At 37.3% G+C, this 12468-nt stretch overlaps 1 protein-coding gene across 1 annotated transcript in view; it reads left to right on the top strand.

Annotated features, from left to right (window-relative positions):
* Window positions 1-6340, top strand: part of LOC121890471 (thyrotropin-releasing hormone-degrading ectoenzyme-like) — a 198157-nt gene extending 191817 nt beyond the window's left edge. The window contains exons 20-21 of the mRNA XM_042402755.1: window positions 97-178; window positions 4809-6340. Coding sequence (XP_042258689.1) covers window positions 97-178; window positions 4809-4961 — 235 coding nt within the window. The 3' untranslated portion in view covers window positions 4962-6340. The remainder of the gene's footprint in view (window positions 1-96; window positions 179-4808) is intronic.
* Window positions 6341-12468: the final 6128 nt, after the last annotated feature.

Genomic DNA, 12468 nt, shown 5'->3' with positions numbered 1-12468 from the left:
GAGATGGAGAAGTGAAGTTTGGTGAAGTTTTAGACGAACGAAATGCTTTTAACCAACAGAAACACTAACTGACTTTCTCACTGTCTCTCTGTTCAGTTACGGTGAAGCGTTGTTCATGAATTCAAAATTAATCGGTGGAGTCACAGAGTTCCTGAACACTGAGAGAGAACTCAATGAGGTAAATACACACACACACACACACACACACACACACACTGCAAACACTCCCCTACTTGAAATAGTACAAAATATTCTTTGAACTAATGAAATTTGATCATTTCAAGGAAGAAAATCTGCCAGTGGGTTCAGCAAATATGACTTAAGTTTTCTTGAAACTAGCAAATCTACCCACTATCAACCTGATCTAAACTTAAAACTAGTTTTTAAAAAACATTTATATTAAAGCCTGTTTGGCTTCAGATAAGAGATTAACTGTCAGAAATTTGAGTTAAAGATGCTTGAAACTAAATTATTTGTCTTTAAAGTCATTTCAGTTTATGAGTTTATGAGTTATAGCATGCGTCTACTTTTTAATTTGACTCAATTTAGGAATTAATATCTTCAAATTAAGCAAAGCAATCTTGTTTTCTCTTAATAGAGATGTGGGATATTGAATGATAAAAGAGCAATCCACTTTTCAGACTTGTTTCTTGTCAGTTCGAGATGACAAATAGACCGAATACCTTACAAAAGACCAGTTATTTTGAAGCAAGCCTAATAACCTAAAGTGCATATGGTGCTTGACAGGAGTATTTGTCTTTGATAATTCAAAAAAATAAGGTTTTATCATCCCAGAACAAGACATTATAACTTTCCTTTTTTTTGCAGTGGATAGACATTATTGAACTTCAGTACTTCCTCCGCTGTTCCTTCTTAGTTGTTTACGTCCCTAAAAATTTAAGCATGTGTCTGTGTTCAACGTCAACTAACACATCTGGAGATATTTGGATCTTTTGACCTGGAGAACAATCCCTCCTAGACAAATAAATAAAAACTAAATCATAAGTAAGATGTGCGTTCAGGTTCATCCCACACAGTCAGTGAAAAAAACAATAATACATGTTTTCCTGCATAGCTAAAAAACAATCTGCCATGATTAGAGACCATCTTATTGGCTACAAACCTCAAAGGATTGTTTCACAATTTTTCAAGTGTGTCTTAAGACAACACTGAAAGAGGTTTTTGCTCACTGTAATCACTCCTCCTGTTTATACCGGCCATTAAATTGCATTGTAATGTGTTTTCAGTGTAAATGATGTGGGACAAAAGTCAGTCCTCCTACTGTGAAAAGAGTATTTAAAGGTTTATCTGAAGCTAATGTGAAGCTTCAGTCGTCCAAATGAGTCAAATCAAACAGATTTCCTCCAGAGCTGCAGTCTTTTTAGTATTAAATTTCCTCTTTGCATTTCCCTGTTGAGCTGCAGTGGATAATAAGCAACAAAAAGAGGGAAATTTATACAAAAAAGACTTTAACTCCAAGTGGAAGATATCCACTTGATTTGACTAATTAAGACCAAGGAAGACCGCTCAGCCACTCTCACTTATATTAAAAGCACACTATGAAGGAACCTTTTAATGGTCAGTATGAACAGGAGGAATGAAAACAGCAAGAAAGACATGTTTCAATGTTCGTTTGGGCTCCTGACTGTTGGTTTAAATACAGACTTGAAATATTGTGAACCGTCCTTTAACTAGTTCTATTCAGTCGTTCCTCATCGTGGTTTCTCAGATCGTCTATGTTTTTCTTTTGAAATATGAAAGTCGTCATTTACAACATGATCACTACAAAATCCTTGTGAACTTTTCTGTCCACCAGTATGATGACTGTCAGAGGCTGAGACGTCAACTGCAGGTCCTCAAGACCTTCAGAAATACCTCAAGTTACCAGAAGATTAAGATTCAAAATCGGCTCTTAATGGGGGGTGTCACCATTCTTCAAATCCACGATTCGTTTCAATTTTTGACCCAAACTTTTTTTTTTCATATCTGGCAGCTCCTTGATTGTTAGACTATCGAGTCTTGATTTGTAAAGATCAACAGATCGCTGGTTTTATAGCCTGACTGCTGTCATTTACATTTCAAATTCTTCTATAAAAGGATCAGCTGCCTCGTATCAAGTGTGATATAACCGCCATATTTTTGGGGGAATGTACCACACTAAGGCCATAAACCAACCAATCAACAGGGAACAAACTGTTAAACACAAAAACAAAAGAAGAGCCATTAGATGACAGAAGGGTTCTTAAAAAACAACAGTTTAAATTAAGTTTCAGTTTTGCACTTTGTAGACGGTCACTGTGCACTCGTCTTACAGCCGCCGTACACAGAGACCGATGTTATCAGTCCGGCTCGGAGGACGGTTTGTTTTGGTGACAATTAGGTTGTAGCTTGTTGTTTACCTTACTGCGGCAGAAAAGACGCGTTGTTTACGTTTTAACAATGTTTCGCTTATGAGTTATTGATCCAGGAAGTTAGAATCTGTCATTATATTTCCAACTTTACCAAAGTGTGCAGAATAGCTTTCAAAATGTAGTTTTTCTGTAAATGACAACTCACGGTAAGGCAAAATGACTCGAGGGAAGCGTTTCTGTTGTTTTTCTTCATTATCTTCGACTCCGGCAGCGGTCACGGTGTATCGAGTAAAGTAACGCAGCTGCAACTACCGGTAAGCTACGCTGTGTCGTCTTTGAAATGGTTTTCTTGTCTTCAGACGTGCACCGGACAAGCGCAAGTTGGTGAGGGTGGAGAGAAAAAAAATACAGTGAGAATCGCCAATCCTGCTTTTGATTTCAAAGGTCGAAATCGAACATTTATTTCAATCGATCCTCAATTTAGAGTTGAAATTGTTGAAACACTCAACAATGTAATAAAGCAACAGCAGTGATAATGTTCTTTGTTTCACTGCTACCACACATATTCATTTCTATTTTATTTAAAACTTTGCTTTTCATGAAACTCAAAAAATCTTTACTGAAAAGCAGAAGGAAAAAAAAACGGAACAAGAAGTGACAGAAAAATGTTTGTTTTGAATCCAACTTCCTAATGTTCACAACCTTGTATTTTCCACAAACATGAAAGGTTGTGGGCGTTTCTGAATAAATATCTTGTGATGAATACTTTCTGTGGCACAAAAAAAAAACAATTTTGTTGGAGACAAGTAGCAATCCCGTTGGTATGGCAACAGCCTCGACGTGGCCTTGAGTATCGATGAAACGTCTGAATCACCACAAATTAAATTGGGACTCTTGAATATATATATAAAAAAAAAACTGCATCATGTTACTGATAGTAGACATTAGTGTTCTGAAAGATGTGTTTTTCGGGATGAGGCAGAGAGGAGAGGCGTTACGGAGGGAGGATAGAGGAGAAGAGGGCAGGAGGAGAAAGAGAGGATGGATCAGGAGTAAAAGAGAGCAGAGTTAACAATATGAACAGTATTAAAGTGAGTTGAAGGGATGGATTTTCTCCTCCGCTCCAGTGAATCTGTCAAACTCTGGACAATACTACTGTAAGTTTCCTCTTCCGTCCATAACTTAAAAAAAGAAAGTTTCTCTTTTGACCATGAAGTTTGTCTTTTAATACCTCGTCTCTCATGCTGGAAACTCTCCATTTAATTACCATCCTTTAAACACACAGTCTCACTTTGATACCTCGGCTTTCATGCGACAAAGTTTTACCTCTAATTATAAACCTTTTAAAACAAAGTGTTTCTCTTTAATTAGCAACCGACCAGAAGACGTTTAGTTCTAATCACGCATTTCAAGCTCAAGTGTTTCTCTTTAGCTGTCATTAAAAAAAAGGAAAGTCCTCTTTTATTAAAACATCAAGTAACCTTTAATATTTGACCCACCGGCTGCCTCATGATTTGTTCATTTCTAACATTTTGCTCCAACAATTTGAGTACAACATGTTATACGATTAAAAGTATGCGGCACTCATTTATAATTAGCAGGTGCATTAAATATTTACCATCAAAATCAAGTCTTATATACAGTATATATAGCCCAAAATCACAAATGACATACCGTATTTGCCTCTAAATTTACAAACTTAGACCCTTGGATAGAAGTACAGGATATTTCCAACAGGTCATGCTCGATTCCCCCCAGTCAGCTGTAAATGGTGGAAAAGCAGGTGCAAAGCAGGAGGTTATACAAGCTTACAAAACAGGGACTGAAAATTTTTGAGAATTAGTTTCCTCCTTGGATGCGACGCTCACTAACAAAGTGAGAGCCAAACTCCATCCAACACCGACTGTGAGCCAGACCTTATCAGCCGACATCTGTGTTGGACCTCACTAATCCTCTCGTGGCTGAATGGGAGCAAAAAATCCCTGCAGCAAAGCCCTGTGAACAGGAATTGGGAGCAAATTCCTATCCAAATATTTTTTGGTCATGGAGTGTATGCATCTCAACGACTACTGGCCAAGATTTTCATGAATTGTACTCATCAGATTCTCGTTCACCAACATATGAACATTTTAATGATTCAATCTGTGCTTTAACGCCACCTTCAGGACAAAATTAACATTTTCAGCTCCACTGCTGGTGAGACAGTTAATCATCAGTATGTTTGGTCTGTCCAACACTTTCATATCAGGGTGTAATGAACACAGCAGGTAGCAGCTGCTACACCTATATTTGTCTTTTCTGTTACAGAGGTGTTTGATCATTTTAATAATCTAATTTATTTTCTATTATCCTGTCTTCTTTCCTCCCTTCCTTACATCTTGTACTCCTGCTCACCTTCCTCCTCCCTTCATTATTCCCCTGTCTGTCTGCCCTTCTTCCTGTGCTTTCTGTCCTCAGTTAAAGGAGTTCATCCAGTCCAGTGGCGTGGGGGCGGGGCCTGCGTTGCCGCGGGCGCTAGAGATCGTTGAGGGCAACGTGCGCTGGCACCGCCTCCACCGGCGGCAGTTCTACCAGTGGCTGCGCAAACCTCCGAGCCCCTCCCATGGCTAACGCTACGCACCTTACCGAGAGTAAAGTGACTGCAAACTGACTGCTAAGCTAACAAGCTTACAAACGCAGTCAGCTAGAATGAAGAGAAAGACTGACTTGACTGGTTATTTTCTCTACTGGTTCTGTTTTTAAAGAAATTTGTTTTTAATTTTTTTTTTTATTTCAGATGGATTATTTGTTTCTTCAACACGTGGCTGATCTGGTTAAACTGGTTTCTGTGCTGTAAAAAAGTAAAGACAAGCTAGCAGTGACTGAGATGAATTAGTCATTGCTAGCTAGCAGCTAGCCTCCAAACTCTCCAATAACTATATCGCCCTGAAGACTGATGACAGCCACAGAGAGACGAATCTGATGTCAGATTAACAACAAGAACAAGAATTTATGATTTAAAATCGAACCAGATGATTTGACCAAAAACTTTTCAATGAAACATTTGTGAAATGTTTCACATTAAAAGCCTAAAAATAACACAAAACTCTGCCTTTCCTCAAAATGTTATCAGCCAATATATTCTTGAAATTGGCAAAATCCAATATTACAGCAGTAGCTAATGGTTGCTTCTTGACTTCAAAAACAACATTATGTTTTCAAGAATTATGTAGGCTATACTATTAACTGTACACTTCAAATAAACAACTTGACACATGATCAGTACGTACTTAAATCCTTTTGAACTTGAAAGTTAAAAGGACAATATGTTTTATGATGTGACCTTAAGTCCGATATTTGTCAGGTTAAACACGTTAAACACTGTTTCATCACCAAAATGCCAAAGTTTTGAATTTTGACAGCTTCTAAAGTCCAATCTAAACAACATGACAAGTCTGAAAAAGACCTTTGACTGTCTTGTTTGAATATATTTTAAATGGACCTGACAGAAGCTGGACCTGAGCCCACACAGACCAGGGAATATTCAGTGGATAATTTGTTGGGTTTTGATCGGTTGACTAAAGATGAAGTATGCATTAATCAGAGCCTGGACCTTTCTGTTTTTGCTACATTAAACCAGTTGACAGTAAAAAAAGGCAGATTTCCCAGGAGTCAGCTGCATGTCGATCGTTGAACAGAGCTGCAATTAACACTACACGGACTCTATGTCCTCTGATCACAGCAGTAAGAGGACTCATTCACACTCATTAACACTCCACAACTGCTTCAGCTTGAATTTAAAGAGCAACTTTGTTGTTTCTTCTGGATCAAAATATCAGCAAGTTTGAAAAGCTTTGCCGGAGCCTCGCTTCAAAAAATCTACTTTGAATATAAAAGCTTCGAAATTTTTTGCTCTAAGCCACAGAAAACGCCACATGTGAAGGAATAATTTCCCGCTGAGGAGCAACGATGCTGTGGTTTGTGTTTTGTGTTTGAACAAGTGGAGCTGGGAAAAAAAAACGTTTGATGGAGATTCTAAAAGGCTTAAAGTAAAAAAAAAAAAACAAACAAGGGTTTTCACATAGAAGGCGTTATGGAGATTGTTATAGAAATTGTTGACAGCCTTTACAAATAAACCCCACCCATGAATTTAACATGTGAAATGTCCATTTTCGGATCTCCCATCTCTTCTGTTCCATCTATAAATCAAAATTTACCTATCTGATATGACCAAATAATTGTGGAATACAAAGTAATAATTGACTTTTCAAAGCAAATGTACAAAGTGCATCACAGTTAAAATAATTACGACAGAACAAAAAGATAAATAACATAATTTGTTAAAAAAAAAAAAAAAAAAGTAAGTAGAGCTGCAATGATCAGTTGACAAAATTTATCACCAACTATTTTCATAATCATTCGATCGCTTTTTGTCATTTTTTAAGAAAAAAAAAGTCAAAATTCCAGCTTCTCAGATGAATATAAAATCATTTTCTGGTTTCTTTAGTTCTCTGTGACAGTAAACTGAATATCTTCAGATTGTTGACTGTTAGTTGGGACAAAAGAAGACATTTATAGACGTCACCTTGGGCTTTGGGAAACAGTGATTGATGTTTTTCACCATTTACGGACATTTTATAGACCAAACAATTAATGGATTGAGAATATAATCAGATTAATCGATCATCTAAATTGTTAGTTATCATTAATAATCGTTAGTTGCAGCCCTAAAACTAAGTGGTTCCTGCAACAAAAATTGACAAAATCAATTTAAAAAAGACAAGACAGATGTCGGTGATTTCACAACACAAAGACATGAAAAAAGAACAAGTTAAGGAGAACAAGAGTTGTTTCTTGCCAATTAGTTTCTCCTAACATGTTTTTTTTTAGTTATTTGTTGTTGATTTTACTAAAATTATGGAGCACTGGTCTCATGATCCAAGGCACCGAACTGTTTCCTCCTCAAACTCTTAAGATGTGTCAGAAATTCATCCCTTTCACACTCATTAAAGTTTCTCTAAAGTTAGCAGAAAATTAAGGTTTTGTGGGCTAATTAATCATCTTTTTTGAGTTGCCACTAACAAGGTGTAATGCCTTATAACTACCTTACACATCTGTTATCAGCAGATGAAAAGTATTTTTTGTGAGAGAGTACGCAGCTTCCATTGTAGCCATTTTTGACACTAAAAAGTTCAAAATTTAGAAACTCCAGTGCAGAAAGTAAACACAGTAGTGAACAAAATTGGGAGCCAATTTCTGACAAAACAGTCTGTTTAAACTCCACCCACCTGAGCACTGTCAGCCAATGAGCTGCCTTCTTATTTAGTAACCTCATAAACCCATAAAACATGACTGACGTTTCACATCCTGAGAACGACTGCTTCAATTGAAGAATAAATTAATTTAGAGAGTGTTTTCTTCCTGGAAATCCCAGAGGAGTCATGGGACTATAAAACTGACCGTAGTTACCATGACAACCTTCCTGACTGACTTGCAACTTTGGAGATTAAAACGTTGACAAATAAAGAAAAACTAAACAGACTCTTTGGCTTCACAAAGCACAAAACCAAGAAGTTGTTGAATGACGCCCATCAGCTGCAGCTGCTGGATAGAAACTAAACTCACAACAACAACAACAACAACAACAACAACAAACACTAGGATTGATTTTTGTATCAATGGTTAGCTTTCAATAAACCCTTTTTTTCCATCCCCAGATGGATGAATAAAGCAGCAGATAGTAAAATAAGGTCAATAAAAACAAGATAACTGACTGTCTGGCTATTCGGCTTGTAGAAATATGTCAAGTGTTATTGTTTGCAGATGATGTGGCTTTTTACATGACTGTTCGTATGGGGTCGGGACAAATTCAGCCTCATCATTGGTGGACTTTTACAGCTTGTGTCACAGACTGGATGACGTGAAGGACTTATCAAGCAACGCAACGGATTCTGTGGCGTGATGGGATTGTACAGTGTGACGGATTACTTAAATTCATAGCCTGATGGAACTTACGAGGCTATGAATTTTACAGTGTGATGAATTTTTGGACACTGCGGTGTTACAGATGATACAGCGTGACGGAAATTACATCCTGCCTCTGTAGCGCAATGGATTCTAAAGCACGTTGGACATTACAGTGAAAAAAATGTGACTGTAAACTTCACAGTTTGACAAATTTGGTTGCATGATGGAGTTTAAAGTGCAACAGATTCCACGGACCCGCAGATTTTCTAGCAGCATGGATTGTACAGTATAATGGGATCTACAGTGTGATTGGCTTCTTATAGTGTGACGGATTCTTCGGTGTGATGGATTTTCCAGGATGTGGCTGTCTGCTTTTCCCCCCTTCAGAGTTTTAAAAGGTAATGTAGGCTGATCTATGAAGTCTTTGTGCTGGAAAAATACTTCAAACTCCAAAACCCAGATAAATCTTTGGACTTCATGACTTTTATGAATTTTGGAAAAAGGACTTTAAATGGATGAACTTTTTGAAAAGTCTGACGCGTCGAACCTTCGTCCTGGTGAACAGAGCCTTTCTGAAGTTATTCCTCCTCTGTTAGATCCGGCTTTGATGTTAATAATTGAGCCATATATGAATTAATGGGCCTGCCTGCTTCTATAAACTGTGCGTCCAGTGATGCGAGTGTGTTTGTGTGTGTGTGTGTGTGTGTGTGTAATGATGATGAAGATAACAGCAGTGGAGGTGATGATGATGATGACTGCTGTGACAGTCATGATGATTAAAATGATGATAATAATTATAATTATTATGATCGGGGCTGAGGATGCCGGTGAATCTAATGATGGCAATTGGGTCGGTAATGATAATTGCTGATGTTTAAAAGCTAATTAGCATTATTATAATTATTATGCTAATTATCCTGTGCATTTTGAACCTTTATTGTCCTGTCAGGGAAATTTGGTTTACAGACAAAAAGCACACAACAAATCCGCCCGATGTACAATAAACACTGTAAATTATAAACACGTGATATTTAAAAACTAAAATGTGGGATTTGAAGATGTTGAAGAAGAAAGTTGTGTTCATGATCATAATGATGATGTTGGTGACAATGACTTGGGACCAAAATGGGAAGGAAACAGGAAGTCACATTGAAGATCTTAAGCCTACTTCCTGTTTGCACTGCTGTGGTGTCCTATGTTTTCTGATTGAACGATATTAAAATGGTTAACCTTATGTGTATTCGGTCTGTTTCTATCCAGCCTCCATACAGATTTTTTTACTTTTTTAACTGCCTATTTCAATATTCATTCATTATCATCATTAATAAGTGGGTGAGTAATCCTTACCGAAGCTTTCAGAGAGCAGAGGGAGTGTATTCTTTAGGTTTTACACAAACAAAAGACATTAAAAATCACATTATATTACAGTCCTTTGTTAACTAAAACAGGAAAACTTAACATGATAATGTGATTTTTCAATTTCTAAACAAAAACTAGCCACATTTAACCCAGAACACCCTCTAATGTGAGTTGAAATATTTACATTTTTGTATATTCTGGGATACTTGAGAAAAAACCATGAAATATAAATGCTAAGAGGAATGTGTTGTGGATGTTTTCACTGCTCTCAAATATAAAACTGGGTCAAATTTGACATGAACAGATAATTATATCCTCAGTGTTACTCAACATAGAAACACGAGAGACTCCAGGTTAAACTAACGATACTAAAGGTTCATTTATGGTCAAGTTTTTCCCCCAACTGTGTTCTTGAGAAAAGCTTTAGCAAACTCAGAAGGCTTCATAGTAGCATCTGGGAACAAACCGCGGCTCCATCGTTTTCATATTCATCCAAAATTAGCCCAGAATCTGAAAGTAAAATGATTTAAACTGCTAAATATTTTATCAGGTTTTGACAAACTGTAATCCTCAGCTTTGACGTCACCAGTGCTCACTGAGATGCTGCTGTGGGAGTCACAGTTAACTTCTCTCCTTATGTTTTTTTATTTTCACAGGCTTATATTTTAGACTTTTTATTAATACACAGATGTTTATGTTTTGTACTGATGATTCAACTAAGAGAGTGCACTGCTCCAGCTGTCAATCATTATACATCCACACATTTATTGCACCAATCTTTTATTTAATGAATTCCCCAGTAATTCTCTCCAACAGTGTGTACAGTCATATAACGTGGATGACCCTGGAACCATGGACATACTGCAGCTTCCGCCTCTCTTAATGACAAAATAACATAATGAAATACCAGTATTTATTTTATTCATTAATGTTTTTCCCCCCAATCTGTTTATCAGTTTTAATTATTTATTCCAGTGAAGAGCATAATCGAAATTCTAAATCTAACAACTCAAGGACACATCCTACAAAATATAGAATATCATAAGATATTTACAGCAGTCGGATCATGTTTTGACACAACAAACTTGCACATAAAAAATGTAAACCTCCTTAAAAATGCTATATTTAAGAATTGGCCACCTGTCAAATTCATACTCCACACTCCAAACCAATTTGGAGCAGCAATAGTGTATTTTCAGTGTTAGCTAGCAAACGAAGTAAGTAGGACTTTGACTAAGTATGATAGCAATAGCAATTCCGTGCTAACGTTGAGCTAATGTTTGCTTGAATGAATCTAACCTAGAAGAACTACTTCTTCTTCTCTGGCTATGCAACCACTGTCAGATCAGAATTCATGTGTTTGTTTTTTTTTAACGTCTCACTTCTCTGCACATATCGCCTGTCGTCATCATACACAACAAATAATCCTGAACGTGTATGCTAGCACAGCCGTGTCATCCATGTTTATGATTTAACATTATTGTTGTTATTCTTGTACACATGTGACTCATATTTCAGTTAAACCAACTCTCAGGTGTCCATATGAACAGTGAAAGAGGTTTTCCTCACTGTAATCATTCCTCCTGTTCATACTGGATATTAAAAGATCCTTCAAATGTGCTTTCAGTGGAAGTGATGGAGGCCAAAATCCACAGTGTGTCCACACAGTCATTTAAAAGCAGATGTGAAGCTTATATGAGGCTTCAGCAGTCTGAGTTAGTCATATCAAGTGGATATCTGACACATTTACAGTCTTTTTAGCATCAAATTCCCTCTTTGTGTTTCCTCAGACAGTGTTTCCCTGTTGAGCTGCAGGTGGAAGTATAGTAACAAAAAGAAGGACTTTGGCACTAAAAAGACTGTAATGTTGAAAGATATCTACTTGATTTGACTCATTTGGACGCTGAAGCTTCATATTAGCTTCAGATAAACTTTTAAATACATTTTTGCACAGAAGGAGGACTGTGGGTTTTGTCCCCCATCACTTCCATTGTAAGTGTATTATGAAGGGATCTTCTGATGGTCAGTATGAACAGGAGGAATGATTACAGGTGCAACAGGACAGTGAAACCCACAGAGACCTGAGAGCAGGTTTAATCAGCCACAATAAGTGAAATCACCTGTGTAGGAGGACTTTGGGCTCAATGTAGTAAAGTTTGAAGCCGTTATTCTGATGAAAGCAGACAGTATAGTGAAAGTATTCATAGTTTAAACTTCTCATTAGTGCTGGTGATGGTAACCATTCGCCATGGAAACATAGTGAACATCAGGTGGCCCACTTTCCCAGAATATACCCCAACAAATTGGAGCTGGCAGTACTTTTTTTGTTTGTTATTTAACCAAAGAAGAAGAAGAAGACTGTGACATTGCATCATGAGATGGATTTTAACCAGCAACCTCAGTGTGTGTGTGCGTGTGTGTGTGTGTGTGTGTGTGTGTGTGTGACATCTCTCTAAACTTCATCCTCAGTGATGAATGACTCTACTGTTTTTCCCACGGCATCATGGGAAATCACACACAGTGCATACACACTGAGAGTTTACATTGTGTCATTGTGTGTGTGTGTGTGGGTGTGTGTGTGTGTGTGTGCGTGTGTGTGTGCGTGAGATTAATGGGACTCGGAAAGAATGTGACAGAGAGAGAAATGAGGTAAACAGATGATATAGAGAGAGAGAGAGAAAGAGGGAGATAGAGGAGTAGTTTGGTGTTTTATGAATGGAAAAGAGACACAGTGTCAGTCTGATGGTTTTACTCCGAAAACCAAATAGAATCTGTCGTTTTCAAATAATTGCCAGCGGAGGTGAGGAAAGAT

Source organism: Thunnus maccoyii, chromosome 23 (assembly GCF_910596095.1).
Source record: "Thunnus maccoyii chromosome 23, fThuMac1.1, whole genome shotgun sequence".
Taxonomy (NCBI): Eukaryota; Metazoa; Chordata; class Actinopteri; order Scombriformes; family Scombridae; genus Thunnus; species Thunnus maccoyii.
This window is presented reverse-complemented; position numbering and strand designations above follow the sequence as displayed.